This window comes from Pseudophryne corroboree, chromosome 3 (genome assembly GCF_028390025.1).
Source record: "Pseudophryne corroboree isolate aPseCor3 chromosome 3, aPseCor3.hap2, whole genome shotgun sequence".
NCBI classification, from domain to species: Eukaryota; Metazoa; Chordata; class Amphibia; order Anura; family Myobatrachidae; genus Pseudophryne; species Pseudophryne corroboree.
The window spans coordinates 406,771,931-406,797,762 of NC_086446.1; the positions used below are offsets into that span (position 1 = coordinate 406,771,931).

Consider the following 25,832-nt stretch of genomic DNA (forward strand, 5'->3'; position numbering starts at 1 on the left):
ATCTTGGGCGGCTGCTCGGGGCGTTTCAGCGTTACAACTTTGCCGAGCGGCTACTTGGTCGGGTTCTAACACGTTCGCTAAGTTCTATAAGTTTGATACCCTGGCCGATGAGGACCTGGCGTTTACTCAGTCGGTGCTGCAGAGTCGTCCGCACTCTCCCGCCCGTTCTGGAGCTTTGGTATAATCCCCATGGTCCTTTTGGAGTCCCCAGCTTCCTTTAGGACGTAAGAGAAAATAGGATTTTGGTACTTACCGATAAATCCTTTTCTCCTAGTCCGTAGAGGATGCTGGGCGCCCGTCCCTGTGCGGACTATTACTTGCAGTGTTTTTTTCTTGCTGGTTAATTTAGTTTATACACGGGTTGTGTATTGGTTTGTTGCAGCTTGTTGCTGGCATTAATGCATACTGTTATCTGGTTTGAGGTTATTCCGGTTGTACGGTATGTTTATGGTGTGGGCTGGTAGTTTGGTAGCCCATAGTTAAAACAAAAATCTTTCCTTGAAATGTCCGTCTCTCCTGGGCACAGTTCCTATAACTGGGGTCTGGAGGAGGGGCATAGAGTGAGGAGCCAGTTCACACCCAGATTAAGTCTTTTTAGTGTGCCCAAGCTCCTGCGGATCCCGTCTATACCCCCATGGTCCTTTTGGAGTCCCCAGCATCCTCTACGGACTAGGAGAAAAGGATTTATCGGTAAGTACCAAAATCCTATTTTTGCCTATGCAATTAGTGCTGTAAAAGTTTAAAACCAATAATGTGTAAAAATTCAAGTACTTCTTTTAAATATAACAATTTTCTGTATTTTCCAAATATGAACATAAATTCTCTTATTCATTTTCTGTATTGAAATAACATGTGAGAGCACCACAACAGACCAGTTAGGAATCTTCAGTCGTACAGTAAGTGTAGATGTGATTGAACTTTGCATCACCCATGCTTACATATGCTCAATGTGAAAACACACAAGATACAAGACTGCATCAGGGGTGGCACATCCTGCCGAGCCAGATGCCTGCTGTCAGTTTCCCGACAGCGACATCCTGCTCGCCAGAATGCCGACAGCGGGGCAAGCGCTCTGTGGCTCGCTGTGCTCGCCACAGGATCCGTTCTCTCTCTATGGGTGTCATAGACACCCACAAGTGGCATTAACCCGTGAGCCAGTATTCTGGCTGTCGGCTTTGTCTGTTGTCAGGATTCCGGCATCTGTATCCTGACCGCCTGGATCCTGACAGCTGGCAAATTGATTGCCTCCCCACCAAACATACTTGCCGCCTGCAAAAAGGGGGGTTCCACAACACTCTTATTTGTCCAAATTTACCTCACTCGTCACTTCTCCCCTTATTTACCTTATATACCTCACCCTGGTCCTCACCCCTTATGTTGTGTTTTTTTCTTTTATTATTCTGTGACTATAGGCACCATGACTTCTTTAAAAAAAGGCCTATTATAAGGGAATCCCCCTGGTAATATTCCACATTCTTGTTTGTGGTTTTCATTTGCTGAGCTGAACCAATGCTGTAAAGTCTACCTAGCATCAGCTAAGACTCCACACACTTTTCTGCTAAAAATCCTATAAGGACAGGAAAAACCACAACTAATATTCTCTGGGCTAGATGCATCATCGCTTGGAAAGTGATAAAATGGAGAGTGAAAAAGTACCAGCCAATCAGGTCCTAACTACCATGTCACAGGCTGTGTTTGAAAAATGGCAGTTAGGAGCTGATTGGCTGTTACTTTTTCACTCTCCATTTTATCACTTTCCAAGCGATGATACATCTGACCCACTCTCTTAAAGAGTAAACCACTCACTCCAACACATTAATGAGGCAATTCACAGAGAAACTCATCATGGTTTAACTTATCATGCAGGGGTCCCCTGGGTGGATATTGTCCCCTTACATACGGGGAAATCCATACAGCCCATAGAACAGTTAGGCTGCCTTTTGATTTACCCTGTCAGCTCTGGCAGGGAGATTTGGCGCCACTGAAGTCAGAGTGTGTCCGTCTCTGGCCAGCAACAGCCCTGGCCCGGGAAAAACCCCAGTAGTCCCCTAGGTCGCAGGGCAGAGTGGCCAGGGGGAGGGCTGTTGCTGGGGCCGGGGAGCAAGTCATCATGGAAGAGAGGGGAGGTGATGGAGCACCAGGACCCATAAAAAGAGGACCCCAGCGTGAGAAGGGGAACCCGGAGGATGGAAAGAACATACCCGAGGAGCACTGCCATGTAGTGGCCGAAGCTGTGCTGTGAAGCGCCCACCAGAGTGAAGGATCTGGGAGTCTGTGGAGCTGGGGGACCCGAAGCTGGAGGGTGGAGCCAGCGCACCAGCGGACACCGCCTGCAGCCATCGTGGAGGAGCGGGGAGCCGAGCAGCCAGGAGCTGATCACATCTGGAGGAGACATTACCCTTGCTTGCTGAGTAGCCACCCCGGCGGTTGCCTGCCAGAAGAGGATTCGTCAGTGTGAGCTGGAGGAAGAAGGAGCTAGAGGACCCCTGTGGACGGCGAGCCGGCTCCGCCGCTGCCTGACAGTGAAGAGGATCGTGGGGACGACTGGAGAACCTCCCAGGCCGCTGCTCCAAGAAGACACGGACCAGACAGTGGAGACCAAGAGCGCGCAGGCATCGCTGAGGAGGACCCTGGGTGAGAAGACCCCAGAAAGGACCCCTGGCTTCTGCGCTGGAGAAGGATGGCATGGACCGGAGCCTGCAGCAAGGAGTGAAGACCCCGGTGACCAGGAATAAGGACCCGTGGACAGCGCGGCTGCAGAGGGGAGGTTGACACAGAGAGGAGGACCCCTGGCGGAAGGACGGCACGCATCGGCGATGGGAGGACTGTGTGGACCAGAGCCTGCAAAAAGGAAATTGGCTGTTCAAGGGTGCATCCCCAGTGCAGTGCTTTGTACCCTGGGTGGTGCCGAAGACCGAGGCGATCGTAGGTGGAAGAAGCGCTGCAGCTAGTGGTGAGAGCCCTCTTTAACCCTTCCGCTGCCCAACTCTGCCTTGCTCCACCTTCCACTGCAAAGACTCTGTTATTGGGGAACATATTGTTAAAAAGGGGGTAGGCTCCCCTTTTAACTCCAGTGCTCCCTGTAACATACCTTCCGCTGCAAAGCTCTGCATTTGGGGACTTATAAATTAAGGGGTTTGGCTCCCCTCACTCTGTTGCCCTGTAGGTTAGTTAAATTAAGGGGGTAGACTCCCCTTATTTCCCAGTGCCCGCATTTTATTGTAATAGGGAGTATGCTCCCCTCATCTGCCCTGTGATTAACCCTTCCGCTGCCAAACTCTGCATTGGGGTACATATTATTAAAAAAAGGGGGTAGGTTCCCCTTCGTCCCTCAGTTCCGCAGTGCCACACATATCAAAAATGGGAGGTAGGCACCCCTTAATTACCCAGCGCCCCTGCATATGTATTGATAATAATGTGGTTTAATGAATGAGTATAGTGCTGGCAGGATAAATTTTTTTTTTTTTTTTAATGTTCAATGTATGTTAATACCAATGATTGCTCTCTCTTGTGGTTCTGCTACTGCTGGGGCATCATTGACTGTTTTATGCAAGCTCCGCCCAGCAGTGCCTGTTAAAGTTGTTATACCTGTGTGCTTATTACTATTACAAAGGCGTGTTATTATTGACTGTGTTATGCAAGCTCCGCCCAGCAGTGCCTATCAAAGCTAATATACCTGTGTGCTTATTACTATTACAAAGGCGGGTTATTATTGACTGTGTTATGCAAGCTCCGCCCAGCAGTGCCTATCAAAGCTAATATACCTGTGTGCTTATTACTATTACAAAGGCGGGTTATTATTGACTGTGTTATGCAAGCTCCGCCCAGCAGTGCCTATCAAAGCTAATATACCTGTGTGCTTATTACTATTACAAAGGCGGGTTATTATTGACTGTGTTATGCAAGCTCCGCCCAGCAGTGTCTCTTAAAGCTATTCTAAGAACAACGCCAGCTTGCTTACCTGTTCCTGCAACTCGCCTGCCTATTGTTATTGCTGGCTATAATAGACTGTGCTATTGGAAAGACAACGCCAGCTTGCTTACCTGTTCCCGCAACTCACCTGCATAATTGTATTGCTGGTTATACGAGACTGTGCTATTGTAAAGACAACGCCAGCTTGGTTACCTGTTCCCGCATCTCACCTGCCTATTGTTATTGCTGGTTATACGAAACTGTGCTACTGTAAAGACCGTGCCAGCTTGCTTACCTGTTCCCACAACTCACCTGCCTATTGTTATTACTGGTTATACGAGACTGTGCCATTTAAAGACAACGCCAGCTTATACCCAAGTTTTCTTTCCTGTTGTGTATGTAAACAAAGAGTTCTAAATGTAATTGTTACATATTCTGTCACCTTAAGCATATAAAAATAAAATGGAGTTTGATCCTGAGTTGTGTATTGTCATTGTGTCTGAGGGGTAAAGCAGGTCTGCCTCTCTGATCTTAACCGAACCAGGTTTATTTAAACCCCACATGTAATTTAAGTTCGGCACCGGATTTTTGGCCATTACACTCCTCCATGTTTGTTTCAATTCAAAACCTTCAGTCCTATTGTGATGTCTCTGAATGTACGTTGTATGTTTTAATATGTTTAGTCTGTCTACCAGTGACATGCGGTGAGGTGAGACAGAGCCTTTCTTGTCATACTGACGTATACACCAGAGTTTTGACTATATATAAAGTATATGAAAAATACAAAGATTGTATTAGAAATATCTTCTTTGTGTTATTCAAATCATTTTTATAATTAAAACTCTGGAGTAAAATGTCTGACAGGTGGGGCACTGCCTCACTTGCCTATCTTTTCCACACATTTCTTATCAAAACTCACCAACTTTCCAGCAGTATATACTGCTGCACCTGTGTATAATACTCATATGCACCCTTTGTCTCATATACTGTGTGAAAATCTGAGCCATTTACCTCACCACACCTCCCTGCTATCTACATATATTCAGATGTGTCAGGAATAATCGGCAGTAAAAAATTGATTTTATTGAAAGACGTAAAATCATATCAAAGCCTAATAACGTTGGAATGTTAATGTTAGAAAGCATTAAAACGTGGTTAATCAAAGTTTCTAATACACAACAATGTTTCACAGTATTGATATAATAATCAGGATTATATATTTTTCTTTAAAACATTAATGCAAAAAAAAAAAAACCCTAATAACAAAAAAGTTTGTTGTTTTTTTTTATACCGTTTTTTTTTTCCAACTCTGTTAATTAGTCACCCTTATGTACAATGTGCAGGACGGGCACCCACCTCTTGAGCCCCGTGGGAGGTTTCTCTTTTCAAATGCTAAGCATACTGTACATTAAAAAATTATCTAGGCAATCCGCATGATATTTGTGTATTGGCCAGATAGATGTACTGTGTATTGTATGTGGATGATCAATATGGAAATATCGATTGTTCAGACATGCCAAATCATCCATCATGTCCTTCTGATGCAATATTTTTTAAGTTGCTGGGTGACTGCATCTGGCAGTGTATTACATTGCCATGGCCAACCTACCAACATTTCCCCAGTTCCTTCATGTGGGAACAGAAATATCATGAGGCATACACTGGAGATATCGGCGTGTCTGCCCAAGATATCTGATGGGTGTCAGGCTGTCCGATAAAATGCCTGTCGGTCTGGTATGCATTTATTCTGACCTATATGCCCAGCTTTGGCAGCGTGTTCGAGCGAACGCGGCTTTACCTGCCGGTGCGGAGCAGTGTATCATCAATCCCCATTCCCCATAGTGAAATTTGGGTAATGCTATCATTATCCTTTTTTATTTTTTGTATTCTGAATATTAATTGAAATTGGATCGATTACAAGATACCTATTGATTAGATTTGCGTTTATTTTCTCATAAACTGTCTCCCACAGTAACCTGCGTTATTTTTGTTGCATTAATTTCAGAGCACATCACACACCTAGAAGTCTATATTGCAACTTTGGAAAAGCTCTCGCTAAATTGCCGGGACAATGGAGAGGAAGCTCTGAGTAACGCTTTCAATGCTTTTGCTGAGCTATCAAAGGAGCTGTTGCCACCGATAAAAAATGTGGTATGTTGTTATTTCAGGTTGAAGTTTCCCGTATTGCGTTGTACTAAAGTATTGAGTTTAGTTTACATTGTTTATGTTTACATAGTATTGCACTTCTCTTTAAAACGTGCCTAGTTAGTTACCGCTGGTCCATTTTAAAGAGGTTGACAATGAAAAAGCAAATTCTTAAAAATCTAATAGATAAATCAGTCTGTTTTATATTATTTTAAGGTTCTGCATACTCCTGTTAATTTGGGAGCACTTTCATGTATGTACTTTCCATTCTTTATACTTTATTGTAAGACCTTGTCCTGCACAATTACATCTTTTTTCTTTAGCAATCCTGCAGAGAATAGGGTCCTCATTACTGTGGATTTCCCACATGCTTTATAAAATGCCCATATTTGGTCATTTCTTCCCATTATAAAGAAGTACTGTATGTCCTCCTCCTGCTGTGGATGCATCTCTTCATACTATTCTTTGCGCCTGATTTATAAATCGCCCTCATTCTGTTAGAAAGTTAGTAGCAGAGCGTTTGACATGAATATGCATGTTTAAGTCTTCTTGTCCCACTTTTTTGTAATGAATACTGAGAATGATGTAAATAAACTCACTTGTGATGTCATTTTTTAATTTTTTTTTATACATGTTGATTTAAACTTGTTATTTTTCCAATAAAATTAGTCAAAACATAATGTTGTGCATACAGATGTGTCCTCACTTACTGTTTGTTCGTACGCCATGCGGTGCAAAACACCCAGCATGACTGAGATGCTCTACGATCTCAGTCATGAGATCTTAGTCATGAGATCTAAAGGGCCCTACAGACATGGCGATATGCCGCCGAGCTGCCCAACCGCCGATACGGCAGACGGGTGAGCTGGCGGCGGGGGGTCAGTGATGGGGGGAGTGAAGTTTCTTCACTCCCCCCGTCACCCGGCTCCACAGAAGTGCAGGCAAATATGGACGAGATCGTCCATATTGGCCTGCATGCACAGCCGACGGGGCACCAGCGATGAACGAGCGCGGGGCCGCGCATCGTTCATCGCTGTTGCCTCCACACTGCACAATATGAACGTTATCTCGTTCATTAATGAACGAGATCGTTCATATCTTGAAGTAAAATCGCCCAGTGTGTAGGGCCTATAAGTCTTGCATCGCAGCTAGGCTGCGACTTTAACCGCTCAGGTATTGAATTTACAGATTTTTTGCAGAGGAAACACAGCGGAACACGACTTGAGAAAAAGCTGCGACCGCTCAAATTAGAGCTCTTTTTACAAATTTTCACAGATGTACAAATGTCACGCATTAAATTGACTCGTGTATGCTAACCACACAGTTTTGCTACTTCTATGCGTTTTATTTCTTTATGCATTTTAAACAAGAAAGACATTCTGCAAGGCCTTGTCAACCAGGGCATAGTGCTCTGAGACTGGGGCTATTTGGCACAACTGAAGCAACCAGCAGTGGATCGTACCTGAATGGAGGAGGGGGGCTGCTGCTGGCCGTGCTGCCTAGTCCCTGCCACCTTTTCCCCACCACCGGCCAGTTCCTGGCACCTGCACAATGCAGCTGATAGGGGCCGTCGCATGCGCAGTAGTGGCGGCGATACTGTGCAAAACACCAGCTTCTATGGACTGCATCAGTTGCAGCCCATAGAAGACATCTAGGCAGAGAGTGTCTCCTACAGTAAGCCAGCACTTTGCTAAATGCAGCCCGGTCTGGCAATCCCAAAGGGAGGAAAAACCTCCCAATGGGACTGTCTGCCTGCGGGTGACTGACAGGTAGGACTTCCAATGGGAAGTCATTGCAAGTCACAGTGAAGCCAGTGCAGTCTCACAGACTCAATTTGAGTCACTGAGCTGAGGTGGCGGATTTTACTGGGGGGACTGCAGTCCTGCAGCCCATAGGTATAATCTGCCACTGGAAGCAACAGTAAGGACACATCTGAACAATAAAACACTGTTTAAGACCTCATTGCCAAACAACTACTGCAAAGCATATTTAGGGGGGAATTCAATTAGCCGTGATAATGCTGTAATTTACCTCAACTGGATTTTTTTGCGGATATCACCAAAAAAATTACTGCAAAAAGCGGCTTATCACAGGTTTGCTCGCTCCCGCGATTCACCCTATTCAATTGCAAACTTGCAAAAACAGGGTTATCCATACCCTCCAACATTTTACACACAAAAATCGGTACAAATTCAAAAAGGGGGCGTGGTCACGGGCAAAGAAGGCGTGGCCACGTCCCTTTTCCTATTCTTTCATTTGGAAGTTTGGAGAGCCAAAAATCGGTACAGACCATAAAAAAAAAAAGGTACTGTACCTGTTAAAAAGGTACAGCTGGAGGGTATGGGTTATCTTCAATAATTCTTGCCATGTAAACCAGAGAAAAGTGTAGGGAAAATCTGCCTGTACCCCACAAAAGCCATAGGAAAATAGCATTGAAGTCTATTAGTGGTCATAATAAAAAGGTTTGGGGTACTTTTTGTGTCAAATGTCTTTAATATGCATTTTTACCTAAAAAAAAAAAAAGTAACATAACAAAATAAAGCAAGTGTTTGTGCATTTTTGTGGGTGGAAAGGAAGAGGGGGGGGGGGGAGATTTCTTTATCTCAAGGGTTCTGAGCTAAATTCTGACATCTTTACCTTTTAAAATAGGGATTTTCCCCAAACTTTTCACACCTGTTTTATAGGTGATGAAGTTAAATTTGGTGTAAAGCTGTAGGGAATTATTGCTGACAATTGATTAGCTGCTTATTACGGGGCAGCTAATTGAATTCCTCCCATAGTGTATTGCAGTGTGTGTCCAGATTTCATCTCATTATGGGGGTAATTCAGATCTGGTCGCTGCTGTGCTTTTCGCACAGCAGGCGAACAGGTACTAAATGCGTATGCACCGCAGTGCGCACGCGCTTCGGACAACAACACAGGGCTTTGCTAGTCAGCGATGGGATGGTGCGAAAAATCCGTTCGCACGGGCATTTGCAAGGTGATTGACAGGAGGAAGCCGTGTGTGGGTGGTAACTGACCGTTTACTGGGAGTGTATGGAAAAACACAGGCATGCCCACGCGTTTTCAGGGAGGGTGTCTGACGTCCGCTCCGGCCCCGATCAGCCTAATGTGATCGCACTGTATAAGTAAGTCCTGGGCTGCGCATTGAGTGCACACACTGAATTTTAGCAGCTCAGCGTGCACATAGCATCACACAATTGCACGGCGAAAATACACTCCCCTTATAGGCGGCAAATATCTGAACGCAGGCCAGCAAAAAACCACAGCCCAGCAATCAGATCTGAAATACTTTTTGTGCTCTGATTTCATATTATTACCTGTGGTATTTATATTCAAAACAGAGAAAGAAGACAAGGCAAGGTCCAGGCATTTTCTAATAGTGTCATTTGACAACTTCTTACCCTTTTTAAAGGTAACCGTGCAGTTTTATGTGTGGCTGAGAGGTTTTGAAGAATTTTAGCAGAATGCTAAAGTAAATCCAGTTTTGACTACTGCATTGTATGCTTAATTTGCTGCGCTGAGTACATCAATTTCAATATATATGTGCGTCAATATTTTGCTAATTTCTAGAGGTCTTGGTTTATTTTTTGTTTGTTTTTTAAGGTTACTTTTTTTTAACGTAAATCACAAAATAAAAAAATGTTCTCTCCAAGATCTGTTTGGAATGGTTTTATCCTCAGCAGGACACACTTATGAAAGGATGCCAACCAAAAGGGATTCTGAGCCGCACCACAGCCATTTCATGCTGTTTAAGCGAGGCCCATAGTCACAATCTAAAAAGTGATAAGACAAATTAGCAGACCCTTTTTTAGGGAGATAGGGGTGATTAGTCTTGAAGATGATTTTTTGCATGAGCAGATGTATTCTGTAATGCGTTAGATGTATAATATAGTCACTGATGGCTTGCTGACAAGACTGTAACAGTATTTGTGAAAAATGATATGCATAATTTGTGTAGCAGTCTTTCATTTACATATTTGTCTCACACAGCTGCAGAGCTTTAATCACAACATTAATTACTTTCTAAACTCGCTGGTTAAAGGAGATCTGAAGGAGGTGAAAGGGGTGAGTTTCACTGACAAGTAATGTTGTGAGTCTTGTTCAGCTTGGTTATTGTGTGGAAAGTAGGGGTCTGAATAAGTGGTCTTTTAACAGTATACCAATCAAACACAGCGGAGACAATTATTTTGTGTATCGGGGTTATCTGTTGTGATAGCACGATGGGTTCTCCTGAACATTGGTTTACCTCACAAAATGGCGCTCTCCACTACACGTAGGTAAGGTATGTGCTTCAGAGTCATGATTCATTTTTTTTCTAACTAAAAATAAAGAGAACTGAGAGTTTTAAATGTTGGTAATCTGCTGCCTAATGAAGGTATTTAAGATTTTCAATTATTTAAGCAATGAAAAAAAGACTGCTGTACTTTTGATCACCAGATGCAAGGTTTTTGGATACTTTTTTATCCATATACCAGTAGTCCCTTCTCCCAACAACCATGGAATGGAAATGAACCAAGTAACTGGCACGGTCACATGGATTTCAATATGGTCATATCCCATGTGACCTTCTGCATCTGTCCTCATCTGCCGACATCACTGCCGAAAATGTGTTCTATAATGACAGGCAAAGGCACTCTGGAGCGCATGTGTGGATTACAAAAGTGCAAGGAGGAATACTTACTGTAGTTCCCCTGATCCCTAATCTCTACAAGTAGCTTTATTGGCCCTAGGGTAGGGGGTATTATACATATATATAGTGACACATGGAGGTGTACTACGCAATGAGGCCTGTGGGCACTGGTGAGTGAGAACCATGCCACTGGGTATCTACTACCACTGGGACAGGGAGGGATAATGCTGCTGGAAAACTATTGCTTATGGACTATCTAACGACAATGCTAGCGGTAGGGATTATTTTACAAATGGGGCATATTTTTTCAATAACATATTAAAATATGTTTTCCAAATTTACATTTTATTTAACAATTCTAAGCAATTAAAAAAACAAAAACATTGTTTGGCCAGTGAAGTCAGTCTGGAGTTTAATGTACATTCATTGCATCCCCAGGGTAAGTACTAATATGAGGGATTGATAAATGTACCGCACTGTACCATGAGGTAGTGGAAGAAGTGTTCTCCTGCACTTCATTTCAGTGATGGGAGTCAGAATTCAGTCACTGAACCACCAGGTTTCTTTACTAACAACCCAGAAGACTCCACAACTTGTAATATAATGGGCGGGATGTACTAAGCGGAAAATGCGGTAATCTCCCTGTTTACCGCATTTTCCTGATGTACTAACCCCCGGCCGGCAAGACAGCGCCGCGGTGGGGTACGCCAGCTTTAGCTGGCGTACGTCCATAGAAACCTATGGGCTTCTCTCCGCGGCGCTGTGTGAGGGATCCGATCGGATCCCTCCCAGCATGCCCTGCGGCCGCCCCCGTCACCCCGCGCATGCGCAGACTGACTCCTGGGGCCGAATCCCGGAAGTCAGGCTGCCGCTGTGCATCGCGGAGGACAGCTCTTATCGGAAGAGCTGTCCTCCGCAATGCTGATCGCATATGTTAGTACATATGCGATCAGCATCGTGGCGATGGGCGGCGATGTACATTAGTACATCCCGCCGAATGTGTAGTAATGTTTCTGCTGTTGCAGTGGGATCTCTACATAAGCGCAGTTCCTCTTATGATTCTGTATCCCTTTTCTACCCATTATCTGTGATCCCATTTTGATCAGAGCTGTGTTTTATGGTGTTACACTAATTTATGTCTTTTTGTAAAGAAGTTCAGTATGTGATCTTCAGTTAATACTAAGGTGTAACCACCACACACTTGCCACATCTGGTTTATGGGTATTTTACATTACTACTCCATGCTGCAGTTTGATCTTGCTTGGTACAGATAGATCCACAGTTACCTTGGCTTCTTCACCGCGCCTAGGCACACATTTACATAAACCATGTTGTTTATCTCTATTGTTCTCAGCTGCAATACAATACAGAGAACAATACAGCAGGGGATTAAGTCATTACAGCAGGGGATTAAGTCCGACTGCCCAGTCTCAGTTAAGCCTATTAAAGGCCAAGATAAAAATGGACCCATCTGTACATCCACCTTTGTCCATTCTTTCCTTCTTGTATTCTGTCTCTGTATCCGCATAATAGCACACTGCCCCAGTCATTAATGGCTCAGCACAGCTAGTGGACAGGTCACTGTCACCCACATTAATGTTATGAAGTACCCTGTTGTGGTGTATGTTGGGGTACTGTTTGGACACTGGGTTTGATTCAGAGACTGAATTGCAGAGCTGAGCATAAGCGACTTTGCAATTCCATCCATCAAAATGCAAATGCAGCAGGAGGTGTCTAAATGAACAACACCTCCTGCATTGCATTTGCGATCCGAGTACACCGTCCATCTGTCACGGTGGTTGCAGGTTCCTGGCAACTTGTGCGGCCAGTAATAAGGTGTGCAGCCATTAAGACCCTGGCCTCGTCCCTCATGGAAAATGGGGGGAAATTTCCGGGAATGATTGCCAGGAATGTCTCCTCTTCGCCTCCCAAACACTGCCGCTTGTCAGTCAAGCTGCGACAGGAAAACACAGCCGCTTGTCAGTCAAGCTGCGACTGGAAGACACAGCGAGCAGACTCGCAGATGGAGGGCCACAAATGTGCAGTCTTCCCACCATCGGAGATGTGTGTTACCATCAGGTTAGCATACATCTCTGAATCAGGCCCACTGTCCCTTAAAAACTGGTAGGCTTGGATAAGCAGACAGTAAATGATAGTCAATTGCACCATAGCACATTCATTATAAAGCCCATAAATGGGCTCCTAGCTACCAGAGTGATTTTTTAGTAAAATTGTAACTATATTTGTTTGTACTTCCTATTACTTTTCTTTAAATATTCATTTATTGCAGGATTTAAAGAAGCCTTTTGAAAAAGCTTGGAAGGATTATGAAAACAAGTTGTAAGTTGGAAAATGGAAGCATGTACTGTAATGTTCAGTTTTGCTTGCTCTACATCCATTGATTCTATTTCGTATGATTGGCATCAAACACTATTAGGGATGCCCCTTACACATTATTTTTTTGTACAACCAGAGGCTGATTCGACATGGTAGCTGGGGAAGGTGGTGAGGGCGATGGTGGTAGGAATGACTTGGTAAGAGTAGTAGTGACACATTGCAGCTGGGGAGGGGTGGTGATGGCGGTAGAGGGTACTGTAGGAAGGACTGGATGGTAGTAGTAGTACACACGGCAGCTGGGGAGGTGGTGGGGGTGATGGTGTCAGTAGTAGGAGTGCTGGGTAGGAGTAATAGTAGTGATACATGGCAGCAGGGGAGGTGACGGGGGAAGTAGTATGAGAGACTGGGAAGGGGTACTAGTAGGGATACCTGGGGTTAGCACAAGTATAAGGGACATACACAGGATAACAGGTTCTCCCTACCCCATTACGGCCCATTACTACCACAATACTTCCCGTGCTTGCTGTTCTCTCTCTATTCTCCCTGTATGCAAGTTCACCAACTCATTCATGCTAGGAGTAATGGCCCCCGTGCATCTGCGGCGCTGATCAGATCCGTCGGTCGGTAGCCAGCAATGATTGACGATTCGTCAGGGAATCCAAGAAAATTAAAACATGTTAAAAATGCAGATTTGCTTACTTAGAACTTCCCCCCCCCCCCCCCCCACCCCCCCCCCCCACCGCATGTGCTAATTGTCTGTCCCACGCTACCAGGTTCTGCCGACCCTGAGCTGATGGCAACAGGGAGGAAGGTGTCCCAAAATGACATTTGGGGGCAAGGGGGGTAGACAGCGGTGGCCGACTGTGCTGCCCCCAGCAGGTGGCTGCCTACTGGGAAATCCACCACTGTGTACATCCAGTGGGCTTATGGGGGGTAATTCTGAGTTGATCGCAGCAGGATTTTTGTTAACAGTTGGGCAAAACCATGTGCACTGCAGGGGAGGCAGATAACATGTGCAGAGAGAGTTAGATTTGGGTGTGGTGAGTTAAATCTGCAATCTAAATTGCAGTGTAAAAGTAAAGCAGCCAGTATTTACCCTGCACAGAAACAAAATAACCCACCCAAATCTAACTCTCTGTGCAAATGTTACATCTGCCTCCCCTGCAATGCACATGGTTTTGCCCAACTGCTAAAAAATTTCCTGCTGCGATCAACTTGGAATTACCCCCATGATGTAATATAAACAAATGTTAAAAAAATAAAATATACAGTATCTATGCACTATAGATTAAGGACTGTACAGTAACATTATCCTCAAATAATACACAAAGGGTGAAATCTAAACAACTGGAGTGTGCAGAAAATAAGTAACTGTCCTAAGTGAATGCATGTTTTATTAGTGCTAAAATTGAGAAGGAGAAGAGAGAGCTTGCAAAGCAGTATGGGATGGTGCGCAATGAGGTGGCAGGAGGCGAAATCGCTGAGGAGCTGGAGAAAGAGCGCAGGATGTTCCAACTCCAGATGTGTGAAGTAAGATCTTCTACTCCTCTTCCAGCATATACGTACTGTGTGCATCTTATTGGTTCCTGATTTTACCTGTTTACTTTTGTCAATAACAATATATACAGCCCCTTATGGCAGTACCCCCTAGTGGCGTCCCTGAGGGGCGGAATTCACAGATGTACAAACAAAATGTTGATAGCATTTATGTAATATAATCTTAATGTTATATCTAATGTTATTAGAATCAAAATGGAAACCTTTAGAAAAAGAAGTGTCTTATAGATAATTTCCCACTCTCCCAGAATTTCCGGGAGACTCACAAATTTGAGGGGTGTTCTCCCGGATTTACGAGAGAGTAGGCCAGCCTTCCGCATACTACCGACTTCCCAAGTGCAGTGGGCTTGATGATAGAACTCTGTAGAATCATATCATTGTAGCGTGATCTCTCACTTTACTATGCCCCAGAACTCGCACCTGGCTCCAGCGCACTCTCGGAAGAGGATCTTCAAAAGTCGATGATTCGATTTTTATGATTCACTGGTAGCAAGTCTTTAAGATTTACATTATTTGTTATTATATATTCTGTCCCATGAGATGACGGGGGTAATCTGTAGTAAAATACTGCAATATATAATTTATGGTGTCATACTTTTTGGGAAGTCATATGCTACACTAATGATTGACTGTCGCTTTACACTGCGTTAAAATGCTTTCATTTGCATTGAGTGGTGGCAGGGCCTGATTTTACAAACAATTGCATGCATAACTTTACTGGAAGATGGCAATTGTCGCAAAGTTGTATTCAATATAATTAGGAGGAAGATGTCAAAGTAAAAAGAGAGCACAATGTCCCAGCCAACAAATTGTAATACCACCACAATGAATGTACAGTATACAGTATATAAATACACTTGACACTGTCTTTAAACGGGTGGTCTTCAGTATGCCGGCGGTCGGGCTCCCGGCGACCAGCATACCGGCGCCGGCATACCGACACTTATTCTCCCTCGTGGGGGTCCACGACCCCCCTGGAGAGAGAATAAAATAGTGTAGCGCGCCACCGTGCCCGTAGCGTGGCGAGCGCAGCGAGCCCGCAAGGGGCTCATTTGCGCTCGCCACACTGTCTGTAAGCCGGCGGTCGGGCTCCCGGCGCTGGTATGCTGGTCGCCGGGAGCCGGACTGCCGGCATATCGTAGTGAACCCCTTTAAACTGCTTGTTGTATCCCTTAGCTAACAGATACAAGTAGAACATCACTTAGGGGTCTATTTACTAAGCCTTGGGTGAAGATAAAGTTGACGGAGATAAAGTACCAGCCAATCAGCTCCTGTCAGTTTTCAAACCCATCCTGTGACATGGCAGTTAAGAGCTGATTGGCTGGTATTTTATCTCCGTCCACTTTATCTCCACCCAAGGCTTAGTAAATAGACCCCTTAGTTGTGTCTGTGCATCCTCCACCTGGTGTTAATGTGACCGAAGATTCTGAAACTTGGCCAGCTCTCTCCCCAGTCTTGGTGCATTGCCTCCTGTACCAAAGTCTTTTTTTTTTAAAGAGCATAGAATTGTATCTAAACAGCTTTAACGTTTATTTTTCATTCTATTTTTAGTATCTGATAAAAGTGAATGAGATCAAAACCAAAAAAGGGGCAGATCTTTTGCAGAACCTCATCAAGCATTACACTTCCCAGTGCAAGTAAGATCCCAATATTTTTGATTCACAAGCCTCAAAGCCGTTCTCCATCCCTGATGTCATTGTCTGGATGTGTAAAGGAACTGATACAGATGTTAGATAAACTAACATTTCTAGTGACGTGCATGTCATTTGGCATATGAACCCACCTTTATGGTGACTAGGAACGGAGTATAGTTATAGGAGAAATTTACAGTCGTAGTTTGTTTTTGTTTTGTTTGTTTTTTTAAATGAGGAGGAATTTATATCTCATACAACTGTTTTAATGTGTTTCTTTTAAAACTTTAATAATAAGTAATCGCAGATTAACTTTCCATCTTCTGTGGTTTTCAACAAAACTGTTACCTCATGTAAGCAGAGTTAGTTACTTTTAGTGCCCTTGGATGTTATTCAGAAGTTCTATGCAATGCACAGAGCTAAGCTCTGTTTCCTGGTACATTAAAAATAATGTAATTACACCTGGTTGATGCAAAGGTTTAAAAAACAAACAAACAAACACGGAAGTACTGTAAACCAGAAACTGTGAGCAATAGGGAAAGTTGCAAGATACTAATACATTACAGTTGTCTGAAGGTGAAGTGTAAATCCCTTTATGGTCCCTTCACTTTAATGCTTTTACTGTACTCGTGCCAGAGAAACTTCCTGTGATTTGAGTTTTGCAAGTGTTCTATATAGCATTTATTCTCTGAATTTTACAGAAAATAAATCCTCCAATAAGCTCAGAAATATTGGTTAGCGAACTCGGGTGAGGAGTCACCCTAATAAATAAGACTGTAAACCCACATTTATGTAAAGTGTGTCCCTCAATCAGGGCCAAGATCTTTATGAAGAAGCTCTGGAGCTGTTAAATGTTTTTATTCAGTACTTCTACTTCTCTGAGCAATCCCTCACATGCATGCCGACAAGTGGTGATATGACCCCAGAATAATGACTTATTTGTAGCTTTCTGCAGGAATGTTTGCAAGCCACCGAAAAACTGAAATCCTACATTGAGGGTCTGACCACCGAACTGCAAATTGTGAGTATCCTTCTTCCATTCTGGTAATCTCAGTCAGAAAATCAGCGCCACTTTAGAGCAATTCTTGCAAATGGTGAAATAAAATCAATAAAGTTGTATTAATGGGAAACGCTTCATTCAGTTGATCATTATCATTGTGAATACAGACTAAATTAGTAATTCTACTTATTATATACACCTTTATTTAGCACCACCACCTCCTTTATTATTATTATTATTATTATTATTATTATTATTATCACTGGGAAAATAATTTGGTATACTGTAGATAAAGTCATAGGGTATAAAATCTAAACAAAAAATAAGCTTTTTGTACCGTAAAACTGCATTTGGATCTACAAGTGTAGCAGATGGGTGTACTAAGAATCACCAGCGCTCGGGATCCCGGCACCCACCATACTGGCGCCGGATTCCCGACCGCCGGAAATGCTGGCAGCGGGGCGAGTGCAAAAGAGCTCCTTGCAGGCTCGCTGCGCTCACCACGCTGTGGGCACGGTGGCACGCTATTTATTCTCCCTCCAGGGATGTCGTGGACACCCCAAGAGGGAGAGTAGTTGTTGGTATCCCTTGTAGTTGTTGGTATGCTGGTATGCAGAGCGCCGGGATCCCGACAGCTGGGATATGGAGTGCCTCCTGTAGCAGAGGCCTGTTCAACACCAATATGACCAGTAGTATAAGCACTTGGCAGGCTGAGCAGTTAGTGATGCTTCTCCTTTGTCAAGACCACTTCTATCCAATTCTTCCTAGAGAGTAATTGTGAGCTGCCACTTGAGAGATCAATAGAAAGTACAGAGGTTTCTGCTTTCCTGCTCTTATTTTTCAGTTTGGATAATGAGAAATATTTTATGAAAGGTCTCATATCTCGCTTAAGAATCTTCTTCTTTGCATCCCTGCAATAAAGTTGACTTGGAAATGGCAAATGCAAAATATATAGCTCCTGCAGTGCTACTCGTTGGCTGACCTGGAGCCAGATCATAGTTCCACACGTGTGTGGGTGGGTGTGTGTGTATGCATAACATACAGGGTCACCTCGAACATTGGGCTGAATAGGCAGCTGTCCAAGGATCCTAGTGGCCCGTGACCCAAGAACCCCTCCCCCCACCCCAAGCTCACAGCCACCGTTAGTCCAAGGGCAGCAGTGGGAGATCGCATTCATTGATGGGGCCACAATAAAACTAACATGCTTTAGCATGAAAAGTACATAGTTTAACATAATTTGTTTACAATTTAATTGTGTGGCACTGCTAAAAACAGAAACATGTGCGTACCGTTGGTGTGACCATCTCTTGCACCAGCACATTTTTCCCCCTCTTGCTATACATTTGCCTCCCGCACACACTGTAGCAAAATAGGGGGTCATTCTGACCTGATCGCACACTGCCATTCATTGCAGCGATCAGGTCAGAAGTGCGCATGCGCCGCCACCGCAGTGCGCCAGCGCATGGCTGTCGTTGTCTAGAGATCATTTCTGCCTGATTGACAGGCAGAGGCGGGAGGGGGCGGACTGTGGTGAGGGCGGGCCGCAGCAGCTGCGTGACGTCACACGCAGCCGCTGCGAGCCCGGCAGCGACGAGTAGCTCCTGGACAGCACGCAAAAGCTGCGCTGGCCGAGAGCTACTCCTGAAGTGCAAAAGCATCGCCGCTGTGCAATGCTTTTGTACTTCAGCGACAGGGCAGGGACTGACATGCGGAGCGGACTAGCCCTGTGCTGGGCGTCCCCTTGCATGTCAGTGTGGATAATCGTAGCTGTGCTAAATTCTATGCTAAATTTAGCACCACTACGATCAACTCTGAATCACCCCCATAATCTCTGTAAGTAACACCATCACACCTAATAACACATCCACCTGCACTATCACTGTACACTGTCTAATTCCCCCACTACTGTCAAGGCAGTTCCAACACGTACAGGCAATCTTGATTTTTCTTGAGAATGATTGCGCTGTGATCATGAAGCACAGTGTAATGTGAATGGTTTCAGGTGCATGGATGCAGTGAAAGGGGTCACATGCTAGTTTTAGAATTAACTGGAACAGTGAGCAGGAAAGCGATATAATGATTACCTTGTGCAGCGGCATCAGAACATTTTTAGGTTGGTGGACCAAGCTATACTGTAATTTCATATCTACAACCTTAAATCGTCCTCTCCTTATATATGCCACATATTTAATGAAATGTTTTCCCTATAAAACAGCAAAATAATACAGTGAGCATTTTAGTGACAGACATTTATTACAGAGTGCATTTTGTTACCGCCACACAGTATCATCTCCTCATTAAATAACACACAAATCATCTTCACTCCTTCATTGTAAAAATCCCATTCAACGAAATTAACCCTATTATAATCAACTTCCTCATCTCCATAATTAGCCCCACACACCATCAGAATTTCATTCATGTTCATAAACCGCCTCTCTACCTCCCTCAATATAATCAAAAGAAATCCTTAATCTTAATTTATTGCAATAAAAGCAGTAACCCCTTCATCTGAGCTCAACTACAGCACCCTCCACCCTCATAATAAACCCCCTCACAACTAACTCCTTTATACAACTTATTTTCCTCAACTATACCCATCCCCACCTCAACCAACCTGTAGTTGATCTGATTATTTTGTCTCTGATCTGTAGTCACTGAGGAGTTCTGCGTCTTCTCTGTTATGCTGTAGCCACTATGCGGTGATCGCGTGTGTGAGACCGGTTTCCACTGTAACAATAGGCTGCATGGGTCCTGAACTGCACAGAGGAGGACTCAGAGTAAAGTCCTTGACTTCATCCAACCACACTCCCCACCACCTTATGCACCTATCCTTGGCCCTTCTGTTGTTCTGATGCCCCTGATTATTATGGAGACTTAGGGGGCTCCTTGGCAAAGCACGGAGCGTGACAGCTCATCTAATTGGTTGCCAGGATGACTGTCAAAGTTATGTCTCTGCTGAGTTCTGCCCACGAGTGGAGTAATCCCATCCCCTTATCAGCACTGGATGAAGGAAAAAGAAAATACTATAGAAAAATAATTTTCATGAAGAAAAAAAAAACACCTTTTAAGGTGGTGGTTCTGTCTGGGGCTCCCCTCCAGCAGGCCACATATAGAGAGGCCTCTGGCCACAGTTTGTTCATGCCTGCTAGTACTGTATCAAGTATCTGGACTGCAGTTGCTTATATTTCAACAAAAACTGGAGAAATAGGTGTGTATATTTATGTATATATATACATACTAGGTGATTCATCGCTCCCTACGGGCGCTCTTCACACCGTCGTAAGGGGCTGCGCCCCCTTAACCCTTGCACACCCTTGTTGCGTGCAATATTTTTATTATATGGGAGTATTACCTCCAATCATAATTGTGTAAGTGGTTAAATATTGCACGGACAAAGAGCGTGCAATGGTTAAGGGGTCGAAGCCCTTTGCAATGAGGTGAACAGCGCACGCAGGGCCTGATGAATCACCTAGTAGGTGCTTTGGTTGGGGGAGTGGCAGGTGCGGGGAAGACGCGGATGGGATCCGGGGGTGCCGCTGGAGGGGGAGGGGAGGTTGCGGTTGTGCCGCAGGTGGGGGAGTGACTGGTGCGGTGGTGCCGCAGGTGGGAGTCCAGAGCCACCGCGGGTGGGTGAGGAGCAGTTGCGGGGGTGGGGGAGGGGCGAATGCGGCGGTGCGGCAGGAGAGGCGGGTGCGGGGTTGCCGCGGGTGTGGGAGGGGGTCTGGAGCTACCGCGGGTGCTGGATGGGGTGTGTGTGGGGGTGCCGCGGATGGGGCCTGGAGGTACTGTGAGTGAGGGAGGGACGGTTAATGCTTCTCCTGCTTCTCCTCCTGTCAGCAGCTAAGCTGCTGTCCTCCCTTTGGCAGTGGCTCTCCCGGAGACTCGCACAGCAGCCAGTCACTATTGTTAGCGCCGGTGTCCCAACGCACCGCATTACAGGGAAGAAGATGCACTCAATAAACTACAGCTAGGGCCGGAATGCTTCGGCGCTAAGGGCTGCTGGGAGCTGTAGTTTATTTAGTGTATCTACTTCCCTGTAATGCGGCGCATTGGGACACTGGTGCTAACAATAGTGACTGGCTGGCAGAACTGAGTGACTGGCTGAATCAATGTAAAAGGTGAGAGTGCTGTGCAGTGTCAGTGACACTGCACATAGGCCCGGCGCTAGCCGCTCAGCAAAGGGATGCAGTACAGGGGGCACCAGGAAGGAGAGGCGTTCTCCCTGCTCTGCATCCCTGTGCTGAGCTGCTGCTGCTATCCCTGCTGCTGCTGTCGGCTGCTGTCACACATGAGGCAGCGCCGGCAGCACAAAACCTTCTCTCCCCCTCGGCGCTGACAGCACAAAGCCTCCTCTCCCCTGTGTGACATTCAGTGGCCGGGCGGGAGCCAAAGGGGGCGGAGCTAGATGGGAATAAGCGGCGGCGCTAGACTGGACCATGCTGCTGCAGCAGGAGGATGAGCTGTTACAGCTTCGGCCAGCCAGACTTCATTAGGTAAGTATCTGGAAAGAGAGAGTGTGTGTGTGTGTGTGTGTGTGTGTGTGTGTGTGTGTGTGTATACAGTGTCTGTGTATACTGTATATATGTGTGACTGTGTATGTGTGTAATGTATGTACAGTATGTGTGTGTTTGTGTGTGTATATATATATATATATATGTGTGTGATTGCGGCATATTGTGTGTAAGCGTCACTGGTACAGTAGGCATTACGTGTGTAAGCGGCACTGGTACAGGGGGCATTGTGTGTAAGCGGCATTGCTTCAGGGGGCGTTACGTGTATAAGCGTCACTGCTACAGGGGGTGTTTCTTCTGTAAGCATCACTGGTACAGGGGGGCGTTACATGTGTAAGCATCACTGGTATAGGAGGGCGTTACATGTGTAAGCGGCACTGGTACAGGGGGCGTTACGTGTGTAAGCATCACTGGTACAGGAGGGCGTTACATGTGTAAGCGTCACTGGTACAGGGGGCGTTACGTGTGTAAGTATCACTGGTATTGGGGGCGTTACGTGTGTAAGCGTCACTGGTAAAGGGGGCGTTACGGGTGTAAGCGTCACTGCTACAGGGGGTGTTACTTGTGTATAGTCACTGGTACAGGGGGCGTTACATGTGTAAGCGTCACTGGTACAGGGGGCGTTACATGTGTAAGTGTCTCTACTACAGGGGGTATTATGTGCGCTGTGCCTTTGTAAAGTATGAGAGGGTGCAAAAGTATAGTTTGCAGGGGGGCACCGAACACCCTAGCACCAGCCCAGACTGCACACCCACTGCACTGCACAGCACTGTCACCTTTTACATTGATTCAGCGTCCAGACATTACCCTCCGCGATATCACCCACTCTGCCCGTTACATTAACCATCTCAGAGCTTCCAGGCTGGCAGGCCAGGTGCTGTGTTGCGGAGTCAGGGCCTCTGGGGATCTGGGCGCGGCTGTGGCTGGGAGGCACTTTTGTGACATCATGCGCATAGAAGGCTCCGGAGCTCAGAGAGTATGCGGCGCAGGGAGGGCTATGAAAGCCTTCCGCTGTGCAGCTTTCATACACATCTATGCCGGTGGCCGGAGCAGCTTTTGTTACACCTGCACCGTGGCTAGGGAGTGGGGATTGTTGATGCTGGAGGGGGCAGGCGGACTGGCAGCAGGACATAGGACGCTGCAGTAAAAGGATTTCCCCCCCCCTATCTGCAGCGCAGAGACTTGCTGCAGATGCAGTGGCATACCGTCCAGCTGCACCTTTTTGGCAGGTACAGTCCCTTTTTTTATGGTCTGTACCGATTTTTGACTCTCCAAGCTTCCATTGAAAGTATAGAAAAAGGGGCGTGGCCACGTGGCTGTACCCGTGGCCGCGCCCCCTTTTTGAATTTGCTTCAATTTCTGTGTGTAAATTGTTGGAGGGTATGTTGCTGCAGATGCAGTGGGACAATTTTGGGGTGTGGGGCTGGAGCTGCAGCTCCATCAGTCCCATTGCTAATCCTGCTCTGTGAAAACACAGCAGGCAAAGGGCAGAGCCTCCCATTGGATGTAACCTATCTGGGAGGGCATTTCTCGCCCAATCAGCTTTGGACTGAGTGTGATAGACCTGCCACTAACCCAATGAGAGATGCGTTATACACACAGGCACATAGTCACAGATCTGGGCTATTATATAGGATTGTTAGGGTCTCCTGCTCTGTGCTGCCACGTCGTCATGGCAACCGGGCGACAAGTGCTAGCGGAGTAACCTGAGCGTAGCTGATACTCCGGTTCGGGTCTTTTGCTGTGCAGTGGTTACAGGCTCTGTGCACGGCAGGGGATCCGGTGCTGGTTTTTGTGCTCACAGTCTGTGAGGTCTGAGTGGGGCGTGGACAGCACCTGCTATATAAACCCTCTTCTCAGGTTAGGCAGATGCTGCTGAATCTTTGTTGGTTAGTCAGTTCCTGAAAGCTAGCTAGTACTGTGTAAACTTTGTATTTGTTTGTTGCTTACTGCAAATAGGCCTTGGGATTTGGTATTACACTCTGCCAATCCAGACCTAGCAGTAAGACTGGAGTCAGTCGTTTAACCTGCTGGGGTTCTTTTGCTACTCTGTGAACCTAGCAAGTTTGCGGCTGTATTCTCAGACTTGCCTGCCAAAATCCTTTCTCACTGTGCAAGGTGTTCAGGTGTCAGTTTAGTGGCAGTAAGCTGAACCAGTGCACTGCAAGTGAGGACTAGGATTGTGGAGACTCTCCTTGTGTCTATTATTCCATCTCTGACCAAGGAGTTTACTGCCACACCCGTTGGTAACCCTTTAGGGTTTTGCTGTTGCCCTTAGCAACAGCATTTCGGGTTCTCTACGTATTAAATCACTACATCTTGCTTCTTTCCATCTAAGCATTCCTAATATTAGGGAGACACCCAGTTTCTTAGCCTTTGGGCTTCTCTGTTCACTTTGTGTTTATTTTGTTACCCTATCACCTTCTGTGTATGTAATGTCATATTCCCCAGTCTGTCTGTGAGTTCATTTGTTTTGCATCCCTCACCGTTCAGACACCAGTACATTCCTGCTGGCACTGGTGTGCATAACATATTCAGCAGCCTAATACTCCTGTTGAAATTTTGTGGGAATATGGAGCATACCCCTCAAAATACTTTGCAACAGGTGGTCGATCAGGTGCAGGTCCTGACTCGACAATTTAATGATTTGTCCATTAAAATGCACACCTCACAGGCCGCTGGCGGAGCTCCCGCAGCAGCAGTACCTTCAGGGGTTAAGGAGCCGAAAGTAAATCTCCCGGATCGTTTTTCTGGAGATCGCTCGCAGTTCTTTTGTTTCAAGGAGAGCTGCAAGCTATATTTCCAGCTTAGGCCTCAGTCTTCTGGGTCGGAGATTCAGCGGGTGGGCATAGTGATTTCCTTGCTACAAGGAGACCCACAGGTCTGGGCATATGGGTTGCAGCCTGACTGTCCGTCGCTTAAAAGTGTTGATGCTTTTTTTACGGCATTGGGCATGTTGTATGATGACCCCGACAAGACGGCCTCAGCCGAGGCTCAGATTTCGATCCTTAAGCAAGGGCGAAGGCCAGTTGAGGTTTATTGTACGGAGTTTCGGAGGTTGGCCCATGATACCCAGTGGAATGACCCAGCCCTGAGACACCAGTACCGAAGAGGTCTTTCTAACCAGTTAAAAGACCAACTGGTACAATATCCCTTGCCTGATAGCTTGGATCAGCTCATGCAGTTATCCATTCGGGTGGCTAGACGGCTGAGAGAGCGCAGGCTTGAAAGGGAGACCGAGGTTTCCTTCTTTCCCAAGGGAACCTCAGACTCTGAGGAATTTTCCGAGGAGCCTATGCAGATTGGGGCTACCCGCCTCTCCTCGCGTGAGAAGACGCGGAGGAGACAGCAGGGGTTATGTTTGTACTGTGGGAATAAAGGTCATGTGGTAGTATCATGCCCAGAAAAGCCGGAAAACTTCAGGGCCTGAGGGTGATGGGAAATATCCTGTCAGGCCAGAAGTCAGAATTTCCCAAGAAGACTTTTATCATTCCGGTGACCTTGAAGATTCTCGGTCAAACTGTCAAGACTGAGGCCTTTGTGGACAGTGGGGCCGACGGGGTTTTTATGGACCGCCAATTCGCCCTGAAACACTCTGTTCCCTTAGTACCCTTGACATCGGAAATTGAGATTTGTGGGTTAAACGGGGAACCATTATCCCAGGGTAAAATTACCTCTTGCACTAGCCAGATTTCTTTGTCTATTGGAGCCACACACTCTGAAAAATTGTCCTTTTATGTGACTATCTGTACTTTTGCCCCATTGGTGTTGGGGTTACCCTGGTTAAGGGCCCACAATCCTCAATTTCACTGGGTCTCTGGGGAGATTCTTAGTTGGGGTACTGATTGTTTCAGGAGTTGCTTGAGCCTTCCAGTCAGGCTTTCGCAGCTAAGTTTGCCAGGATTGCCAGGATGTTATGCAGATTTTGCGTACGTGTTCTCCAAAAGAGTTGCAGAGGTACTACCTCTCCATCGCCCCTATGACTGTGCCATTGATTTGTTGCCGAATGCTAAGCTTCCCAAGAGCAGGTTGTACTCCCTGTCACGTCCTGAGACTCAGGCTATGGCAGAGTTCATTCAGGAGAACTTGGCTAAGGGATTTAT

The 25,832-nt window shown here is 45.8% G+C and overlaps 1 protein-coding gene across 3 annotated transcripts in view; it reads left to right on the forward strand.

Annotated features, from left to right (window-relative positions):
• LOC135055754 (arf-GAP with SH3 domain, ANK repeat and PH domain-containing protein 2-like) overlaps window positions 1-25,832 on the forward strand; it is a 317,938-nt gene that overhangs the window by 184,416 nt on the left and 107,690 nt on the right. For all 3 annotated transcript variants that reach the window (XM_063960173.1, XM_063960175.1, XM_063960174.1), the window contains exons 3-8: window positions 5,918-6,063; window positions 10,051-10,125; window positions 12,981-13,030; window positions 14,428-14,557; window positions 16,136-16,221; window positions 17,161-17,236. In XM_063960173.1, the coding sequence (XP_063816243.1) occupies window positions 5,918-6,063; window positions 10,051-10,125; window positions 12,981-13,030; window positions 14,428-14,557; window positions 16,136-16,221; window positions 17,161-17,236 (563 nt within the window). The remainder of the gene's footprint in view (window positions 1-5,917; window positions 6,064-10,050; window positions 10,126-12,980; window positions 13,031-14,427; window positions 14,558-16,135; window positions 16,222-17,160; window positions 17,237-25,832) is intronic.